Genomic DNA, 22,114 nt, shown 5'->3' with positions numbered 1-22,114 from the left:
TTTTCATGTCTACACCAAGATGGTTTCATGTGAGACATACATTCTGCTTTACTTCCAGCCCAGATATATTGGACTTAAGAGAGAAAGAGGAGGGGAAAAAGGGAAGAGCTAGGCCCTGGAAGTGGCTTGGGAGAGTGGGAGGTCAGGGGCCTGTCCCAGCCTCCTCATACCTGCCTGGGGACTGCTGCTGTGTGTTGGTGCTCGGTGGGTATTCATGGCAGGGAGGCAGGGACATGAGGCCCGCGGAGACTGAAACTCCAACTTTGGCCCAAGGCCAAGTCCAGGTGCCGGGCAGCTCTCAGAGCTGAACGAGAACAGCAGCATTGGGAGGCAGTATTGCTAGCCAGGGGCCTTGCTCTGGAGTCAAAGCCTGGGCTGGAATCCCGTCTGTCACCCCCAGGCTATGTGACCTTCAGTAACTCACTCCACCTCTCAGCGCCTCAGTGTTCTCCCACTGTGAAATGTGCCCATTTTACAGAGCCACATAAGATAGTGGTGAGGACCAAAGGGGACCATGAGTGTATGGAGCTGCGTCTGGCAGGCGCTCGAGAACGTGGTTATGTGTGTACTTGTTTCAGCCACGGGTAGAAGCTGGGCAGTCTCCACACGCTCCCTCGGTGCCTCTTGATGTTGCTGGATTTCTGCCTCTATCCGACTGGTTCTCCTTAGAAGAAATGCCCCTTCGAGCAATGGATTCTGAAGTGTCTGGCCTAGGCCAGCACTGCGTTGTCTTGGGCCTTCTCAATCAGGGCCCTGCCCAAGAGGAACAAAGCTCCTTCCACAGAGAATAAGTGAGGCCATGCAACCTTTTCTGAGGGGCTGCCATGTGCCAGGTACCCAGCACAATGTCACATTCATTGTAACCCAGCCTTGTAGACACACTAAGCTTCCAGCACCTCAGAGCCTTCACATGTGCTGTTCTCTGGGCCTGGAGAACCTGCCTGACCACCGATCCCTTATCTCCAGGTCGCAGCCTGTTGATCAGTCAGGGAGGCCTTTTCTGGCCTTAGTCCCCCTTTATACACCCTCAGAGAATCCCAGCTCTGTCACTCCCCAGCTGTGTGACCTCTTGGAGCCTCAGAGTTCCCCCAGTGACACTTCCCCACCTAGGACAGAGGCTCTTGGTGGCACTTGGCACAGTTTTCTGTAAGATGGCTTCATAGAGCCTTTATCTCCCACTTGAAAGGGAACTCCATGAGCACAGGAGCCACGCCTGTGTGTTCACCTCTGTTCACCCAGCACCCAGCAGCGCTGGGCCCACAATGAGTGCTCTATACATTTTTATGATCATAATGAATGTTTTGCGCACTTAGTGCCATGCTCTGTATTACTCTTCATGAAAGTAATTTCCATAACATGGGGGTGTTTACCACTATCACTCTATCACTCTGTGTTATGCTGAGGGAGCTGAGGCTCTGGGAGGTGAAATGGCATACCTAAGGTCACATAGCCAGAACGAGCCAAAGCCAGGACTTGAAACTAAGTCCTCCTGTCTCCATAGGCCATGCTGTTAATAAGGATGCTGCACTGATGGGCTCCTGTGTGGAGCCGCTGGGGGACAGGAGGAGGAGAGTTAGGGGTGGGGGAAGGAGCAGGGCGAGTAAGGCCAGCGCCTTTAGGGGCGGGCGACTGTGAGTGGGGCAGGGAGCCTGGGAAAAGTGCATTGCACCGAGACTTCCAGAAACACGTACTTGTCTAAAATGCCTTCTCAAAAAAAGTGCTTGTTTTATTCTACCTTTATTCATATGCCTTTTTTCTGATTATAAAAATCAATTTATGTTCATTGGAGAAGAAAACTAGAAAACTATAAGAAGCAAATTTCTACCCAGAGATAACCACTCACATTTTAATGTATTTCTATATTTTTCCTATGAATCCTATGCACACATTTTCCACAAAAGTAGAATCAAACCATGTGTTCAGTTTTGAATGTTTTGTTCATTTAATGTTATCTCATAGGTATTTTCCCATATTATTAAATATTAATTGAAAACTCAATTTTTTAAAATATTTTTTTCCCATAAAAATTTGTAGCTGTATTAGTCTGTTCTCATACTGCTATAAAGAACCACCTGAGACTGGATAATTTGTAAAAGAAAGAGGTTTAATTAGCTCATGATTCCGCAGGCTGTACAGGAAGCACGGCTGGGGAAGCCTTAGGAAACTTACAATCATGGCAGAAGGTGAAGGGGAAGTAGGCACAGCTTACTCAGCCAGAGAGGAAGAAAGAGTGTGAAGTGGGGGAGGTGCTACACTTTTCAACAACCAGATCTCGTGAGAACTCACTATCATGAGAACAGCAAGGGGGAAGTCCACCCCTATGATCCAATCACCTCCAACACTAGGGATTACAATTTGACATGAGATTTGGGCAGACACAAATCCAAACCATATCAGTAGCATACAAGTTTATTGTAGGAAAACTAGATAATACAAAAAAATCTAAAGAAAAGTCCTTCATGATCTCACACCGAGATAATTACTATTAATATTTTATGTCTCTCCAGCACTTGATTTCCTATGCACATAAATAAAATGATACAGACAGACAGATGTAGACAAATGCACACATATGTACTTTTTTAAAGAAACAAATTGAAACCCCACTTCTTCCCTCGAGCTATGGGAAGCACCCTCGCTAAGGCAAAGCACACACACTCAGATGCCCAGAGCCCAAACAAGTAGCTGACCCCTTTTGCTGAGACCTTGAAGAGGGCCACCTCAGGCGCATCAAGAGAGATCAAACCACCTCAATACAAGGGCAAGCTTTAGCCTGTTGTGGCCAGGCCAGAATTCAGGTCCTACTGCCAGATTTACTGGTTTCCCAAGTGCTGTAAATCCAGTTTAAGTGAAAGGTGTCTGAGGGGGTGCATTTGGACCCACCAGGGCCTGGGGCATAGTTTGAAAAAGGATGTGCATTCTTATGATTTCATTTCATATTTGGAAAACTAAAGAGGAAGTATTTTTCAAGACACTATAGAATGGTAACATTTAACAAAATCTTGGCTCAAAGTGGTCTGTTTAAAAAGTCTAAAACACTTATTTTCCTATTATGGTAAACAAAAATGTTTGTATCACTAAAAAACACCTTCACAATATTTTAATGACTCTTTCCTGATGTTGTCATTTAGCATAGCAGTCTCTTCTAGACCTTAGTCGTTCATTCATTCATCCAATAAACTATTAATAGTGAAGCCTATTTGCCAAGCCCTGAGAACATGGTGGTGACCAGACTGACACAGACCCTGCCCTCAAGAGACTTATATTCCAGCTAGGGAGGCAGAAAATAAACAGGCAATCTACTAAATTACGAGTACCTGTATTATCCAAATGATAAACACTATTTTTGCTTTTTTACCTATGTCATATGAAGAACATTTTTTCAATTCACTAAAAATTACTTTAAAATATTTTCATAACTAACTTTTAAAGAACTTTCCCTTCGGCCGGGCGTGCTGACTTACGCCTATAATCCCAGCACTTTGGGAGGCCAAGGTGGGCAGATCACTTGAGGTCAGGAGTTCAGGACCAGCCTGGCCAACATGGCGAAACTCCGTCTCTGCTAAAAATAAAAAAATTAAGCCAGGCGTGGTGGCAGGCACCTGTAATCTCAGCTACTCGGGAGGCTGAGGCAGGAGAATAACTTGAACCCAGGAGGCAGAGGTTGCGGTGAGCCGAGATCACGTCATTGCACTCCAGCCTGGGTGATAAGAGCAAAACTCCATCTCAAAAAAAAAAAAAAAAAAAAAATTGCTCTTCATTTTGTTTTATCAACTGACTCAATCTCCCGTAGACTTTTTTTCTTTCAATGCTTAAACACCTATCCAGGGCCAGGCACTGTGCTCCGTGCTGTGAACACAGCAGTGAGGACAGACCCAGGTCCTCCCTTCTTTCAGAGGTAGCATGTGTTGAAGAGCCCAGACTCTAGAGCTAGACAGCCTGGGCTCAAGTCATGGGTTCAAGTCGGGGCTTTGCCACTTAGTAGCCATGTGCCCTTGGTCATGTTCCCCAACCCCTCTGTGCCTCAGTTTCCTTGTGAGCTCAATAGCAGGCAGTAATTGTACATGCCTCACAAAGTGGTTGCGTAAATTAAATGAGGTAGCGTGCGAAAGCTTAGAAGTGCCTGTTGCATAAGACCACGAGAACAGGTTTGCTCTTTTTATTGGCGCTTATGTTCTAGTTGGGGAGACGGACAATAAACGATTTTTAGATACCCTTTTAATGATCAAAGTATGGAAACCTCGGAAAGAGGGAGAGAAGGGGAAAGGGTGGAGAGAAAAGGAAGGATGGAAGAAGAGAGAGAAGGATGCAGGAAAAAAAGGGCCTTATCTGCCAGTCCCAAAGGTAAGAGCATGTCAAGGAAACCGAGGATGGTGCTTAATGCAATTCTGTGCTCCTGTGACTCACTAAATAACACAGATGGACAAAAGGAGAGTTCGAAGCCAGGGTGGGGTGGGGGCTGCTCGAGGCCCGGGTCGGTCGTGGAGGAGGCCTGCAGGGGGCAGCGGGCGAGGAGGGGCTCGCGACCAGCCTCACACGCCGCCTCTCCCCGCCATGTCCCTCCCTTTGTCCGCACAGAGAGCGCCTTCGCCGACACGCTGACGCCCGCGCGCCTCAGCCAGGCCCGCTTCAGCGCCTGCCTGCCGCCCAGCAGCCACGACGCGGCCAACTTCGACAACAACGAGCTCGAGAACAACCAGGTGGTGGCCAAGCTGGGCCACCTGGCGCTGGGCCGCGCCCCGGGCCCACCGCCAGCCGACGCCGCGGCCGCCGCCATCCCGTGCGGGCCCCGTGAGCGCCCGCGGCCCGCGTCGTCGCCGGCGCTGCTGGAGGCCGACCTGCGCTTCCACGCAACACGCGGGCCCGACGTGAGCCTGTCGGCCGACCGCAAAGTGGCCTGCGCGCCGAGGCCCGACGGCGGCCGCACGCTGGTCTTCTCCGAGCGCCCGTTGCGGCCCGGCGAGAGCCTCTTCGTGGAGGTGGGCCGTCCGGGGCTGGCGGCGCCCGGCGCGCTGGCCTTCGGCATCACGTCGTGCGACCCGGGCGGGCTACGGCCCAACGAGCTGCCAGCCGACCCAGACGCGCTGCTCGACCGCAAGGAGTACTGGGTGGTGGCGCGCGCCGGGCCCGTGCCGAGCGGCGGCGACGCGCTCAGCTTCACGCTGCGGCCCGGCGGCGACGTGCTCCTGGGCGTCAACGGGCGTCCGCGCGGCCGCCTGCTGTGCGTCGACACCACGCAGGCGCTCTGGGCCTTCTTCGCCGTGCGCGGCGGCGTCGCGGGCCAGCTGCGTCTCCTCGGTGAGTCCCCGGCCCCGCGTGCGCGAGGCCCCGCCCCTCCCCAGTCCCGCGCCGTCTCGCCCTGCTGCGCTCCTCCCCGGCCCCGCCCCGCTCGCCAGGCGCTGCACCGCCCGAGGCCAGCCCGCGGTTCCCAACTTTAAGCGCCCAGCAAGATCCACCCCGTCCAAAATTGCCGGACTCCACCCCAGAGTTCCCGATTCAGTGGGTCCACGGTGCGCCCTGAGAACGTGCATTTCCGACAAGTGCCCGGGGATGCTGACGTTGCGGCTCTCTGGACCACATTTTGTAAACCACCGACCTAGATAGGTAACTGGCTGGTCTCCGAGCTTGGCAGGCTGCATCCCCTCGGTAAATGGTCGGTGCGATTTTTAGTTCCGTTGTTATGATTTGTTATATTAGGGTGTTTTTAACATGTAATGCACAGTAAGTGTAGGGAAAAAATAAATTCGACTACACATGAAAGAGGAAATAAGAATAGTATCATCCACAGAAAGTGGAATGGAGGCTTGAACCATCCTATTTTGAGATAATTTTTGCCTTCATTCATGCCACAAATAGGCAGGAGCAGCCACCAGCTGTGGGCTGGGCCCTGGGCACCAGGATAGGGCCAGCAGAGGACAGGACACACTCCATGCCGGTTAGGAGCTCACAGACACCCTAAAGGAGAGTTGCACGGTGTGACATTTGCTACAGCCCGGGGCTCCTCTCCCAGCTTGGTAGAATGAAGGAGATGTTCAGAGAAGGCCTCCCAGAGAGCCTGGCTCCAATTTCATGGCTCAAAAAGTAGAGTCCAAGCATAAGAAGCAGTCAACAGCTCATATGTTCTCTCATTGAATTTTATCCTCCTTTTGACCCTATGAAATCAGTATCATTATCTCCACCTACAGATAAGACAATGAGCACAGAGAGATTAAATGACTGTCCCAGGGTCATATCGCTGGTCAGCTTTGAAGATGCTGGACAAATCACAGATTCTCCTGAGCCTGTTTCCTTTGTGTAGAAAGAGAGTGATACCTGCTTCCGTGGGGTTGTCACGAGGATGAAATCATGTGCATATAATGCCTTGAGCGGGGCCTGACACAGCCCTGGGTTTAATCAGTGGTAACAGTAACAACAGCAGCTGTTGCTGTCTTCATGAGGGCAGAAGAGGAGCCGGGTGGCAGTGTGGTTATTTAGTCAGAGTGTTTTCTGGGGAGGGGGAAAGTTGTGTTTTGTGTTTTTGAGGAACCATCAGACATAGTCATCATTTCAGCCCAAGATGAAGTGCCCATTATCTGTCCATTCATCCTCAGGTAGGGCAAGGGAAGGGGCATCTCTTCATCCTAAGAAATAAGCTGTTATTGTCTGAACCAACAGCAAGCTTGGGGAAGAAAACTCATCCATGTTGAGCACTAGCAGTCAGGGATCTTCCTGCAAGGGGCAAAACCCCACTCAAAGTGTCCTAAGCAAAAAGGAAATGTCTGGGAGTATATTGGGTGAGTTGAGGAACAGCTGGATCCCACCCCTCTTTCCAACTCCAAGCTCTGCTTGCCTCTGTGTTGGCATCACTCTGAGGCAGGCCTTTGCCATGGGTTGGCTCTTCCAGCTCCAGGCTTCCTTCCCAATGAATGGAATGAGTTCCTTCTTTCCTAGTAGTTCCAGTAAAAGTTGCAGAATTGGGTCTCGGGCCTTACGTGGATTATGTGCCCTTTCCTGAACCACCACTACTGAGACCAGGGAGTGGAAGTTCCTATTGGCCTGGCCCTTATCCTTTGAGGGAAGGCACATTAGTATCCCAAAAGAATATCCCAGGGCTGTTTCTGGAAGAAATGAGAATAGAGGCTGGGTAGACAAAGAACAGAGGCACCACACTTGGATGCGCTCTTCACTCCTCAGCAGAACCTTGGGAGATAGCTCTGGTCCTCTTGTTAGACGGGAAAGCTAAGGTGCAAAGCAGTGAAGAACCATGGACTAGCAGGGCAGGTCCAACCTCCCACTGCCCCTGATGGAATCTCTTTGGGCCTCAGGTACCCTGCAGTCCAGCCCTGCGACCACGACTCCATCAGGGTCCCTCAGCGGCTCCCAGGATGATAGTGATTCAGATATGACCTTCAGTGTCAACCAGTCCTCCTCGGCATCTGAGTCATCCCTGGGTAAGGAAATGCAGACCCTGGCAGGGGCAGGGGCTGGTGGCTGGCCTGGCTCCTCCAGCTGTGCCAGCGGCCTTCCAGGGGCTGAGCAGGGCGGCCGCCTTTCCCTTGCATCCTCTCCTTCGCTCTGCTGTACACTCAGCTGGAGGGAGGAGAAGTGTCTAGATAGGGCATTCCAAAGGGTGACGATGGTGGCATTTTATCTTGGTGTTTGGGAGTAGAAGAGTAGAGAAAGCTGCAAAACCTGCAGGGTAAACTCAAATTAGTATCTCCCAAAAGCGTTCTCCCACCGGTCCCACCAAGAAGCCCTGCATTCTCGGGGTTGCCCCAACAGAGCCCACCTGAGAGAGACATTGTTAACATATGTCCTCTTCTCCCTTTCGGCAGTGACGGCCCCCAGCTCCCCGCTGAGCCCCCCGGTGTCACCCGTGTTCTCCCCACCGGAGCCGGCAGGCATCAAGAATGGCGAGTGCACGGTGTGCTTCGATGGCGAGGTGGACACGGTCATCTACACGTGTGGACACATGTGCCTGTGCCACAGCTGCGGCCTGCGGCTCAAGCGGCAGGCCCGGGCCTGCTGCCCCATCTGCCGGCGGCCCATCAAGGACGTCATTAAGATCTACAGGCCATAGCCTAGCCCGCCCACGGGCCTTGGCCGGAGCAAGGTCACCTTTCTGAAGCCCCCCTGGGCTGGGCAACCACATGGCTGCCAGGGAGTCCAAGGGCAGTGGCCGTCTCTCCAGTGGAAGGCGTGACAGTCGTGGAGTGAGGCCCGCGGGGCGTCAGCCCAGGCAGGGGTTGCTTCCGGCTCCAAAGTGCTTTGCTCCCAAAAGGCCATCCCAAGAGCAAGCTCAGGAACTGCCTGGCAGATCACCCTGTCCCTTGGTGACCTTTCAGCTGGGAAACAGCGTCCTCTGTCTGTGCAATGCTTCTTGCTGGGGTTGGGTTGAGTGTGAGAGAGGGGGAGGGGAGGGAGGGAGAACAGAGAGAATGTGTGTGTGAGAGAGAGAGAATGAATGTGTAGCGATTTTACCAGGGGTCCCGGCTCCGGGAGGAAATGTGCAATCCGGAGCCCCGACGTTGGCATGACTAGAAGTTGTTCACTTTCTGGGGATGGGACATAAGCTGGTTTTGAATGTATTAAGCTGACCCTAACAGAACTCCCTGGGGTGGTGTAGAAAAGAGAAGCTCAGATTTTCTAAGGGGAGGCAAAAATAACTCATTGTTTACAGCTCCAAAGCATCAACTCCTTGAGGGGAAGGTGGGCGGAGAACAATTCACTTCTTCATTTCTTACTGGGTCTTAGAGCTGGGTGTGATGGCACTGAGGCCAAGCCCTCTGGGCTGTGTCATCTTTTCACCCCTTCACCCCCAGACTGTCTAATAATACACACATCATACCTTGTCTCTGTCTCTGGAGGCAAGTCTCTTGTAATGCCCCTGCCCATCTCCAAGGAGAAGACCAGCAGTAGGTTCTGTTTTTCTGTGGGAGAGAAAGAATCCCAGAGGCAGGTGACCCACCTGGAGCTGGAAAGCCCACTCCACGATGCAGACAGCTCTCTACCTTCCTGCGGTGGCCCCTGGGCCTGGCATTCCCAGGGGACCTGCTGGCAGGAGGAGGAACCAGGGCTTTATAACTTTGGTTATAACTTTTGGTCTTTGCTCTGATTCTCAGTGTATCTTCCTCCGCTGGTTACTAAAGTGTTCACTGATAAGTATGTTAACTAATGATCGAGACAGTAACTAAAAATGCTGGCATTGGGATTCTCTCCCTTCCCAGACCTACCTGCTGGTATTTCCTGGGACCCTGGCCCTGCCCCACCCCCTCAGCCCTGCCTATCTCTGCAGACTCCCAGATCACACCCGGGCTGATGGGCTGGCCCAGGCCTGTCCCTCCCTTCTTGCCCCCAGTTCTGGGCTGCACCTCTGCCCTCTTCTGTGCTGTCCCATTAGGGAAGCCCCTTGGCCTGTCTGTTTTTCAGTTCCCAGTTAGAAGTCTAGAACCCGACAACTCCAAGAGTTCTTGGGAGGACCAGCACAACGTTCTAAAAAGCCTGAGACGCCTTACAAAAAGCAAGTATCATTTGTAGTACAATTCCTAATCTGTTCGAAGGAGGGAAGGAGGGAGAAGAAGGCAGGGGAGTTGATGCATTCATATAACAAACACTTGCTGGGTGTCCAGAGCACAGCTGGGCCAGGCCCTCACCAGATCCAGCCCCACAAACCAGCTGGTGCCCATGCAATGCTGGCGGTTTGGGGCCTCCTGTTCCTCCTCTAGCTGGGAGGAGTCACGGTTGTCTGACCTGATTCCAACTTAAGGCCCCCACTCTCTAGCCCCATCAAGAATCCCTGATTATTTACTTTTCCCTAGAAAATCTGGGGAAGTTCCCACATTTTAATTTTGCAGCAGAATCTTTTGAGCAGCTTTTGGAACCGCAGTGTTTGCCAAGATAAGAGTTTGGGAATCCAGCAGCCCTGGGTGCCTGGCTGAATTTGGTTTCCTGCATGTGCTGGGTGTGGGCGGGGCCGCGCACAGGCCCTGCGTGGGAGGACTCCTCACCCCAGGCCTGTGGTGCTCCAGACAACCGTCTCCTGTCTACACTGAGACCCAGCCACAAGCTGTGGGGTCTCAGTGGCCTGGGGGAAAGCAGCTCCACTCTCCTGCCCTTCCTGGCTGCCCCTTTGGGTTCCAGCCGGGGTCACGTCCAGCCTCCACTGGGAAACCAGTGACTGAGGCCTGGACCCAGAGGTGGGCCAGGTATCTCCTGGCCACCTGTGACCTGGGAAGAAGGGAGTCAGTGGCCCGTTCAGCCTGCTCTGCAGCTACTATAAATAGCCTCCCTCTTTCCAAGAGGAGGTAAGGAGGTGTTTATCTTCTAAAAACCAGACGTTTCCTGATGCTCTGAGCGTTAGTGCTACAGAGGAGATGCACACATCCCCACTATGTTCTGTCTTGAGAAGGGGACAGAGAAAGAGGAAAAGGAGCCACTATATTTTATTTTGCACCTACAGTGTGCCTTGGCACTGGGCTAGAGAGACACCTTCCTGCGTGAATCCTGTGAGGCAGGTCTTATTGCCGTAATAAGTCACGTCTAAGACACTGCCGGTCATATAACACACTGTTTTACATACCATAAGGAAAAAAACGCTGCCAATCTTAGCTAAGATGCTACAACTGTACAGTTCCTTCCAATCAGAGATGTTCACGTGTGGAAAAAAAAAAATTGTGCTACTTAGAATCTATGAAAGCTGGTATTATCCCACTTGGCAGGTAAGGAAACTGAGGTCCTGTGAGTGAAGTGACCTCATGATCACACAACAGGAGGGGGCAGGGCTGGGATTCAAACCCAGGAGTGTCTGCTGCCACATCCCACGCTCCCACCGCCTGGCTTCAAGTCCCAGGAAGCTCGAGACTGTGAGTTTTCTCCCTTGAAACTCACCTGGAGAGAGTCCGGGCGCCTGTGCCTATGTGGAGGGTTCCGGCCCCAGCCAGGGCCCCTCCGCTGCCCACACCCTGGGAGGAAAAGCAGCCTCCCTTCCAGGCTCATCTGCTCACTGCCCACCTTCTGACAGAGCTGAGCTCTGTGAGATCTGGACTCCAACCCAAGGGCCCTCTCTTGTTATGCAGGGGTGTCCACAGTTGGGGAGGGACCTGGGGCCTTGTCCCACCATCTTCCTAGGCCCCGTGATCACCACCCCCTCAAGCGGGGCCCCAGCCCCCTGAGCACCCCCCCCACGTGACCCAGCCCTCGGCTGTTCCAGGCTCACTGCCCATCGTGTGCTCTTCTGGGCCACAGCAGCCAGGGCTCCAGGGCGAGGACAGGGGAGACCTGAAAACACCCTGTTGTTAATGGTCTTGTGCCTGTTCATTCAGAGCCTCCTGAAAAACTGGGCTGTTTCCAAGGCAAATCCAGCTCCTTGTCCTAGCAGGTTCTCAGAATGGGGAGTCCCCTGGGATGGAGCTGCTCCCCTCACGGCAGCACCACGTTTCCAGTCCCTCAATGGCACTCATCAGCATGGACTGTGTTCAGGACACGGTGAACTTTTCTCTGACCCCCTGGTGCTGGTCCTGTGCTAACACGTAGTAGTTACTCAGTAAAGGTTTGCTGAGTAAACCAGAAATCAGATTATGAGTGTTCAGGGGTTTGATAAAACAGCACCACATAACACACACAAAGATAACTCCAGAAACATTTGCTGAGTACCTAATATGTGTGAGGTGCTGTGAGGATAGAGCAGAGGGGACCGTGTCCCAGCTGTGATGCCAGCAGGGGTGACACTAAGAGGGGAATGAGATATTTGGGGCAGAATCCACTGGGCTCTCTTGGCCATCTGCTGCCTTGGGTCCGTTGAGGTGGGTGCCCAAAGGCTGCCTTCTTGACCAGAACTGCTGTGCGCTTCACAGAACCTCCTCTTCATTAGAAATGCTGGGCACATTGCAGTCAGTGAGCTGCTGCCAAAACGGCGTTAAGTAGAACCCCCGGAGGCCCCGCGGGTTGGTGATCACCCTCAGGTCCTGCCAGGGAGACACAGTGGGGAAGTTGGCTAATTGCTGCTTTCAGGTCCTGGAAATCAGTCGCCAAGGCCCAGGAGAACCCCGGTGAGTCTGTCCAGTTGAGGCAGAGAGGCAATAACCTCCCACTGCTCGGCCCTGCGCCTGCCCCAGTCCTGGCAGGGGGCACCGGCTCAGGAACACGCGGCCTCCTGGCATTTCTCGGTTTTAACTGTCTGGCTGTCTTATCCGAGTCCCTAATGAAATGACTTGTGTGACAATCTGTCTGTGCCTTACGAAAGTGTCTGTGCACTTTTTATCCTTTTTAAAAGCAACTTTTAAAAGTGGATGGGGAGTGGGGCTAGCATACGTGGTAGGGTTCTAGAAATCTGTGGTCATCGCTGAAATCCTTTTTGCATCATGTTTTTGATGTTGGAGTGATGAAGTGTACATCCCCCACCCCACACACCACTACCTGTGTACAGACCTTTTAAAACATGTCTTTTTCTTTTTCTGATTCAATACTGTGACCTCTCCAATACAGTCTAATCCTTGGGGATCTGTAATCAAGGTTTTAAAACCTGGGAAGTGGGTTGGGAAGGGTTTGCACTGGTCTTGCGTGTTGTGCTTTTCTGTGTTGTGTGTTTTGATTTTTGTCTGTTTTTATGTTTTATATTGACATAATTTTCCTGTTTAAAAAAAATACAACTTTGGCTTGTTAAAAAAGTCTTCAGAACTCAATTTTTAAAATCCCACTTACATACACTGATGGGGAGTGAAGGTGAGGATCCAAATCATTGCCAGCCTTGGGGAAGTAAATTGAAAAATGTCCATAGAACCCCGACAATGTTTGACGCCTTTGCCAAATAACTCACTTCTGTGAAAATCACAAGGAAATCATTCTAATCAAGGATGAGATCTACGTGTAAAGATATTCACTGCAGCATTTTCTAGAGTGGTAAAAAACTGTGAGCAACCCTAATGTCCAACAACCAGGGTGTATTCACCAAGACTGTTGGTTACAAGTCACAGAAACCCAACTCGGATAGGTTTTAGGGGGATAAAGAACTAGGGAACTGAAAAGTCCAGTAACAGAACCCACTCTACGTGCAAGTGGAACCAGGGTCTGAAATGCTGCATCAGGACTAGCCTCTCCCCTCTCGCTCAGCCCCGTGATCTGGCCCCATTCCCAGGCAGGGTCTCAAGATGCCTCCTGCAGGGCCACCGGCATCCTGCCTTTGAGCAGCCCCTGCATGGACCAGCTCAGGTCACGTGTCCGCTCCTGAACTAGTCACAGGACAGGCAGATACGGGGCTCTGATTGGTCAGACCCAGGATGGGTGCTCACCTGAACCCAATAGCTGCCCTGTCTGAACTCTGTGGGCTGAAAGTGGGGAATCGCAATCTCCAGAGAAAATGAGTCCTAAAGAATGCATGCCCAAGGCAGGCAGATCATGAGGTCAAGAGTTCAAGACCATCCTGGCCAACATGATGAAACCCCGTCTACTCAAGATACAAAAAATTAGCCGGGCATGGTGGCGCGTGCCTGTAATCCCAGCTACTCAGGAGGCTGAGGCAGGAGAATCACTTGAACCTGAGAGGTGGAGGTTGCAGTGAGCCGAGATCGCACCATTGTACTCTAGCCTGGGTGATAGGGCGAGACGCTGTCTAAAAAAAAAGAAGAAGAAGAAGAATGTAGCGTGGGCAAAAACAACAGGCCTCTGTGTAGGGAACCGTAAACCATGATAGCGACACATATGGGGCTAATGGCACGGGCATGAAGCCAGACTGCCAAGGCCTCACCAAGACATCGGGGAAGATGCTTAACGTCCTTGTGCTTCAGTTTCCTCATCTTCAAAGCAAGAACAATAATAGTTGCTGATTTTAGGATGGGTGTAAATGTTATTGAGATCATACCAGTGATGTGCCAGGCACAGCCTCTGGCACCCAGCACCAAGCAACAATTGTTAGTTTATAACACAGGAACGGGTTTATGTTAAAGTGTGGTTAAAAAAAAATCAAGATATAAAATTGCACATACACCATGATCTCATAGGTGAAAAAAAACACAAAAACGCCAACAGCCCAAAAACCTACCCATGCATTAGAAAGACCAGAAAGAAAGGAGTGAACTGTCCATGAGGGCTGTGTCTGAGTGATGGCCTTATTGGTGCCTTTTTCTCATGCTTGCCCATTATAGAAAATTTCCCAAATTTCCCAAATTTTCTATACTGAGCAAGTATGACTTTTCATTTAAACTTGTTACTTGGAAAAAATGATCTCCCTACTTTGCAAAAGCCAAAGAGAACAGCTGGCCCTTGCTGGAATTTGTCAGGAATTCCCAGGCTGATTGTCTGTGAGTTTAAGATCCAAATTTAGTCACGGTGGAGATAAGGACCTGTAAGTTTCTAGTGGGGGCCAGGCCAGGCTGACCAGTTTGGTTGGGCTTCCTCCAGGTCAGGCTTTGGGGCCCAAATGTCTGGGGTGGAACATGGCAGTGGTAGCAGGAGCGGGAGTGGGGAGTAGGGGAGTGGGGTGAACAAGGAGAGGGAGCTGCCCAGGCCTGCTCTTGGATGGTTAGAAGAGCCTGGCTTGGTGACACTGAGTTTTAGGAAGCAAGGGGGTAAGAGAAACCAGCATTTATAAAGCAGCACAAACCTGGTTCTCACACATCCTCACAAGTAATCTTCACAATAGTGTTCTCATTTTACAGGCAAGGAGGCCATACTGAAAGTAGGGTTGGCCCCCAGGTGGGCCTGCTCCAGACTCAAGGCAAAATCTTTCAGAGACACATTTCGCACCCCTTTACCAAAGTCTTAGTGAGGGGCCAAGTCTGTCCAAAACCCAGGATCCTTTCTCCCCTTCCAGATTTCCTTCCCACAATGCTATGTCCTTCTACTGGACCAGGCAACATTTTCACAGACGCTATCTGATAATCAAGACTCTTTTGAATAAAGAAAAAAAGGTAGGGCCAGGCACGGTGGCTCAAGCCCGTAATCCCAGCACTTTGGAGGCCAAAGCGGGTGGATCGCCTGAGGTCAGGAGTTCAAGACCAGCCTGGACCACATGGTGAAACCTCGTCTCTACTAAAAATACGAAAAATTAGCTGGGCGTGGTGGTGTGCACCTGTAATCCCAGCTACTCAGGAGGCTGAGGCAGGAGAATGGCTTGAACCCAGGAGGCGGAGGTTGCAGTAAGCTGAGATCGCACCACTGCACTCCAGCCTGGGCAACAAGAACGAAACTCTATCTCAAAAAAATAAATAAATAAATAAATAGGAAAAAAGGTCATATTAATCTAGGCCCACTGCATTGTAAGAGTCTGAAACCCAACTTAAAAAGAAAAAAAAAAAAGGAGAGCGGGCAGAATGTACTGACTCACGCCCAAAACAGATCAGTCTAGCTTCAGGAATAGCTAGATCCGGGTATTCACATGATGTTGTCAGGCCTCTGCCTCTGTCTCTCAGTACTGCCTTCCTCTGAGCTGATGGCACTCTCAGACAGGCTCTCTCTTTGCAGCAACCAGAACAACCTCCAGTGACTCATATCATGCCAGTTTAGTGACCCTTTAAAGAAGCTTCAGGAAAAGTCCCAGTGCTGTCTCTCCTTTGACTCCTTGGATCAAAAGCTCAATCCCTGAACCTGTCACATGCCCACACGTGATACAAAACTAGGTATGGCATGGCCCTTACCCTCAAGAACCAACCCATCTGGAGGGGAAGGCAGACCCCTAAACAGACATGCTTAGACCAGTGCGCTTCTGAGGCTGTGGGAACGATCCAATTCAGGCCACGAGGGCTCGGGACCATTTAGCGATGTAGAAAGGCATCCTTCTTTCTCCTGGCCTTGTGTGTTCTTACCAACACCTGAGCCATGTTCCCTGGCACATCCAATTCCTCCTATGATGCTGCAGTGCACACAGCCGGTGCGCTGACCCTCACCAGCCCCTGCTGCCTGCAGTGCAACTAGCCTGGGGCGGTGGGGGTTCACTATTGTGCATGCAAATCCCTTTTTCTCATTCCCTGAGTTCCTGCAGGACAAGCAATCCTCCAGAAAGATGATAATAATACCGGATCATTTAATGAGCATTTACTGTGTGCAAAGGACATCCATGACATCAGTAAATCCTCACAACAGTTCTCTGAAGTGGCTCCATCATTACCTTCATTTTACAGGCAAGAAGCCAAGACTCAGAAGGAATCAGTAACTTTCTCCTACTTTATATGGCCTCTCAAAGAGAAAAGGTTTCTTCACTTTCTCTTTGTAATTATGTCCTTGGACCTAGACCCCCTAGTTCCCAAGTGCAAATGGGCCTATAACATTTGCAGCTGTGATTTCACTGACTCCCACCAGCCACCCGTTGTATTACAGTCCCATTTTACAGGGAAGGGAAGGGGCTGCCCCAAATCATGCTGCTTAGGAGCTGTGGGGCCAGGATTTGAACCAGGCCTGCCGCTTTCCACCGCATCACGGCATGTCTGTGGGTACATTGTCAGGAGGAGGGGGAGGGAGAGGAGGAAGGAGAGTAAGAAGAAAAGGACACGAAAAAAACAGCCAGATTCAGCACCTCGAAGGGCTTTTTCTAGAAGGACATCAGCTGTGTCCTGACTCACATGATGCCTATCCATTCAATTCCAGGGACAGGGAATCTTTGCTTTTCCCTTCAGGCTCGGATCTCCTGGCTCTTGGAAGCTCCCACACAGGGATGTGGAAAACACGATTATTCCAGGCATTGAGCTAGGGGAACAGAACCCCGACCTTGGCTGTTAAATACACCTAGGGAGAAGCTTCCAGAAGCCCAGTGGCAGGGTGTGTTGGGGAGGAACTGCATCAAAACGAAGTGCCTCAGGCAGCCTGATCCCCTTTCCTCAGCCTCCTCCCCTCTCAGCTTGGGCCTTCCCAGGTCTAAACCCTTCTCCCCAGACAGACAGCCTGACTCTCCTGCCTCTCCGACTGCCCAGGGGAGGCCTTGGCCATCCTTTCAGGAGCACAAGGGCCTGCTTAGGAGGGCTGGGCCGGCCTGATTGAGTTCACATCCATGCTCCGCCCCAGCCAGCAGAGGACCTGCCCTCCCCACCAGGCCTCCTGAGGGTGCCTCTCACATACCAAACTTTACGTGAATGTGCCCCCTGGAGCTGCCTGATGGGGACACCCCCTTCTGAGCTTCCCCCTCGTGGCCCCTAAGTGGGCCCTGTAAGACCACACCCCCCCACCTCTGCCCTTAGGAGGCTGCATCCTGGCATCTCAGCTCTGAGCCGGGGTTTCCAGTGTGATGGGGTCTAGTGTGGTGGGTGAGTTCCCTCCAGCTGAGGGGACAGGCCTGCCTGTGCTGTGGGATCTTGGGCAAGTTACATACCCTCTCTGAACCTCAGTTTCTGGAGCTTCAAAGGAAGAGGGGTGTCAAATTGTGTCAGAAAGTGGCTCGCATTTAGCAGGTGCTAAATGTTTTTTAGGAGTATTCTAGACCCTGCTACACCAGCTACCCCTCACACATGCCCTCCCCCCGTCCCATCTGGGCCAGGGGCTGCCTCCATCCTCCTACAACCTCCTGGGCCTCCCGTGCCACCTCAGTGGGCCTGCCCTGCGATATTGTCAGCAGCATCCGCAGGTGACGCTGAGTATCCCCGGCTCCCAACACAGGGTCTACCAAACAGGAGAGCCTTAGTGTGTACACCTCTCACCCACACCCAGTGTGGAATTTCTGGCATTAGCACACCTCCCTTCCACACAGAATGAACCGGAGTGGTGATCTGCTGGTGGGGTTGTGCCAGGCCTCGGGGCCGGCCCAGGCCCCCGCCACAGGCCCCCGCCCCTTGCTTGTCTTGGTTCCCAGTCAAGAGCGCTGGCCCCAGGCCTGGGAGGCTGACTGACCTCAGACTCCAGGGGGAAAGCCACACTTTTGCTCAACTCCCAGGAGCAGCCCCGCATTCCAGGAGGGGCGTGGGAAGCGCCAGGCCTTCCGCAACTGAGCTGAGCGGGGAGCTGCCTGCAGCCATGCTGGCCCCCACAGCCTCAGCGCTGCCCCAAGCCCACTTTGGGTTCCCCAGGGACAACCACCCCACCTCAGAGGGATGGAGATGGGGCTCTGAGAGATTGCTACTGCCCCCCCCAGGAAAGAAACACCAGGATGCTCCCAGGAAGCCCTCTCTGGCTTCCCCATCTGCCCGCGGTTTCCCACGCTGACTCCGTCTCCTTTTTCTGTTGCCACCCCACCCCTGATCAGCACAAAAAGAGTTCCCTACATGGCTGAGCAATAGCAGACTCCCTTCTGCCTCTGCCCCCTCTGACAGGTGGTCCCAGGGCTGTCTAGAACCTACTCCAGGGCCATCCCTCCCGGCTGACCTTGCTATCTTTCCACCTGGAGTTATTTCATCTGGAGTTGTTATGAACACAGACCCGGCTTGGGGGAGCCTCCTGCAAGGTACTCCCAGAGCTGGACCTTAGAGGCTGGACAGCCCTTGGCCGGCAGAAGCTCCTCCTGAGCACTCCCTGCAGAAACGAGCTGCCCAAACGCAGAAGCTGATGGGCCCCATGCTGGAGGAGCCCTCCAGGGTGAGGGCAAAGGTCCCAAGAGACATTTGCCTTCTGCAACAAACCAGCCTTTCTCCAAGAGGTTCCCATGACCCTGCTGGCTGGCGCTCCTGAGCAGGCTTCCTCCCACAGGGCAAGCTCCCCTTGGCCTCCCAGGAAAGGATGGACGGACAGGCAAAGGGCAATGAAACGGCCTGGGCCGGGAGTGATCCTGGGTGAGGGCCCCGTACCGTCTGGCTTCCCTTTCCGCGCCCTCACCATAAGGCAGCGAAACTGAAAGTCCTGAAGTTCAGGGAGGTGGCTCTCCAGGCTCCTCGGCAGAAGGCGCAGGGATTGGACGGTTTCTTTCTAGAAGATGGAGCACTGTCGCTCTCTAGTGGCCATGGTGAGAAGTGGCAAAGACCTGAGCAGAAAGACATTGGTCAAGGTCCAGGTGCTGGACAGATTTACATCCCCTACCATGCCCCCGAGCACATCCTGCAGAAGCCGCGACGACCGGGAAGCCAGACTCCTGCAAATGGCCTTGTGGATCTGGGTAACCTTGAGGAGGCACGTCAGGGTGACATTGAGTCTGGGTCTGGGGTCAAGTCTGCGTTTGGGGGTGGACTGGAGCTGAGAGTGTGGTGGGCTGGCGCTGGGGCTGGGAAAGGATCTCCCCACCCCTGCAATGCTGGGGGTATGGCACGTGGACCCGATGTTTCTTTACTCCGGTCCTACTGATCTGACCCACTCCATTTAACCCGCACGTCTGACCCTGTGCCAGGCACATTAGAATAAAACAAGTAGGGGAGGAAAATGCAATATTTTTTAAACCCTCAAAGATAGGCAGAAATGACAATGCAGGTAAAACTGCACCTTTGGCCATCCAAAAGAAAAAAGTGCCTCCCTAGTGCTTGAGATATTTATGCCCCAGCTGGTTCAAGAAGTTTGCTCTAGAGCAGGGCACGGTGGCTCACATCTGCACTTCTGGAGGCTGAGGTAGTCGGATAACTTGAGGTCAGGAGTTCGAGACCAGCCTGGCCAAAATGATGAAACCCCGTCTCTACCAAAAATACAAAAATTAGCCGGGCTTTGGTGGCAGGTGCCTGTAATCCCAGCTACTCAGGAGGCTGAGGCAGGAGAATCGCTTGAATCCAGGAGGCAGAGGTTGCAGTGAGCCGAGATTGCACCATTGCACTCCAGCCTGGGCAACACAGCCAGATTCTGTCTCAAAAAAAAAAAAAAAAAGAAAAGTTTGCTCTGGGTTTGTGACAAGCTCTGTAGATTGGAAACCTCTATAGGTTCTGCCTTTCAAGCAGGAGTAGCAGAAACTCAGTACAACCGGCCTGTATCAGTCTCAGTGCAAGGTATTTACTGGCTGTGTGGTGCTGAAAGGTGTTGGACTAAATGGGTTTCGAATGATGATAGCACCATCCTTCTCTCTCACTGCTTCTGCACACGGTAGCCCTGACGTGCCCAGAGTCATATTCTCCCAGCTTGAGGTCCAGCCTTACAGCAAGATCTGGGATTGTATCTCCCTGGACCGATTTCAGTATGAGAAGAATATTAATGATACGTCGTTAAGTAAAAAAAATTTAAAAGCTACAAAATCATATATGCCATATGATAACATTAAAATATACATGAATAATTGGTAATGGGAATAAAAGGCTGAAGGAATGTACCAAAATGTTAACAAAAGTCATCTTGATGGAAGTACGGTGATGGTGAAATAAAAGTGGTTTAATTTTCTTCTTTTGCTTCTCTACATGTATGAAAAATTTAAAATTCTATAAGAAATATTTATTGTTATAATAAGAAAAAATTGTTATTATTGTTTAATGCAACAAGGGTCTGGATAAGGACATAAAAAAAGAACTGACAAGAGGAGACAGTCTTCTAAAGACAATGGTCAGGCCAGCCGTGGGGCTCACGCCTGTAATCCCACCACTTTGGGATGCTGAGGTGGGCAGATACCCGAGGTCAGGAGTTCGAGACCAGCCTGGTAAACATGGCGAAAGCCCTTCTCTATTAAAAATACAAAAATTAGCCAGGTGTGGTGGTGGGCACATGTAATCCCAGCTACTCAGGAAGCTGAGGCAGGAGAATCACCTGAACCAGGGAGGTGGAGGTTGCAGTGAGCTGAGATCATGCCATTGCACTACAGCCTGGGCAACAAGAGCAAAACTCCATCTCAAAAAATAAAAAATAAAAGACAGTGGACAAAGTAGAGCCCAGTGAATTAGCAAATCAATGTAACACGACAAATCTCTGCTCTCACCATCCTCATTGCCGGGGCCAGGGCCAGAAATAGAAGCAGATGTTACAACAGAATGGCCAGTGTTCTGGCGAGGGTAAAGCCAGGACACTGTGGGAGCCCTGATAACCCGAGAGGGTCGGGGAGGTGTCCAGGAAGAGGAAACTTGGAGAAGCATTTTGAAGGGGGGAAGTGATAGCCTCCAGGTGGAGAAGAGGAAGAAAGGATTGCCAGCCAGGTGGAAGAGCACAGCGAAGGCCCAGGGGCAGCTTATTCCAGCTTGGGTGGCCCATCAGGGCAATAACCACAATAACAACAAAAGATATACGAAGAAGCTGGTTTGGAGAGGATGCTGAACTCCACCTTGAGGATTGCTTTTGAATATTTCTTTTTAAATAGTTCTTTTTGCTTTCCTTTCCTCCCTCACATAAAATAAAAAACATGCTCTCAGCTGCTAAGCCTCTCCCCCAGGGGTGTGGTTTGCCTAATAAATTGCAAAATTCACCTACTAATGCTAAGAAGTTAAGTCAAATTAAATCACAAGAGAGTTTCCAAGGACTGCTTACCATTCCCTACTCGTCTGCCAGGGAAGAAGTTGCCATGCCCTGGGTGTGGATAAGATAGGAGCTCTGTAAGCTCTGTGACCCCAGCATAGCCATTGGCACTCGCTACCCTCGGATCTCCAGAAACCGGTAGAGAATAACCCCAAACCGCCAAGAGTTTGCCTCTCTTAGCATGATCTGGCTCCAGTGAAGTTATGAGACTCGCACCCCTTAAAGAGCTTAAAGAGCTTAAAGAGCCCACCCCCGCTGTAGAGAGAAGCAACAGCTGCCAGGCTCCACCTACCCCTCCCTCATGGATAAATGGATAAAAGCAGCCCCTTCTCTACAGAATGCCCGGGCTGCTTTGGGATGTGTGGCTCGGTGTTCACAGTCACTTTGGGAGTCAGAACCAGGTTCAGCCTCTATGGCAGGACACCCAAGCTCGGTCACATCTCTTCCTACGGCCCCTCCTGCCTCCCGCCTTGCTCCTCCACAGCCTCCCTGCACCTTGCAGTGCCCTAGCCAGCTCGAGCCGCCTCTACGGATGCAGATTGCTCATGGTTCTAAGCATTAACTGAGTCTCCTTGACCCCTGGCATTTCCCGACCCCCACCCCCAACCCCACCCCGCTTACCTAGAATCTTTCCCTCCCTCCCTACTCAATGGAAAGATGCCTCGGGGCAGAAAGCAAACAGGAAGGACTCCGGATTTAGTGCATAACTGATGCTCTCGGAGCAGCCTGGGCTGCCAGGGGGGCAGGCAGAATAGTGTTCTGCTCCTACTCCCCACCAACGCCTTGGCACTATACCTCTGGAACTTGGCCGTGACCTTGAGGGAAAGGGAAGGAACCCTAGTGAAATGCAGTCTCAAAATAGAAATGAAGTTGTTGG

The 22,114-nt window shown here is 51.8% G+C and overlaps 1 protein-coding gene across 1 annotated transcript in view; it reads left to right on the top strand.

Annotated features, from left to right (window-relative positions):
* The window catches only part of NEURL1B (neuralized E3 ubiquitin protein ligase 1B), a 49,415-nt gene extending 36,771 nt beyond the window's left edge, over nt 1–12,644 (top strand). Inside the window, exons 3-5 of the mRNA XM_030825066.1 lie at nt 4,579–5,298; nt 7,305–7,430; nt 7,815–12,644. Coding sequence (XP_030680926.1) covers nt 4,579–5,298; nt 7,305–7,430; nt 7,815–8,059 — 1,091 coding nt within the window. The 3' untranslated portion in view covers nt 8,060–12,644. The remainder of the gene's footprint in view (nt 1–4,578; nt 5,299–7,304; nt 7,431–7,814) is intronic.
* Nucleotides 12,645–22,114: the final 9,470 nt, after the last annotated feature.

This window comes from Nomascus leucogenys, chromosome 2, assembly GCF_006542625.1.
Source record: "Nomascus leucogenys isolate Asia chromosome 2, Asia_NLE_v1, whole genome shotgun sequence".
Taxonomy (NCBI): Eukaryota; Metazoa; Chordata; class Mammalia; order Primates; family Hylobatidae; genus Nomascus; species Nomascus leucogenys.
Note: the sequence above shows the minus strand (reverse complement) of the source record. Positions and strands in the feature narration are given on the sequence as shown.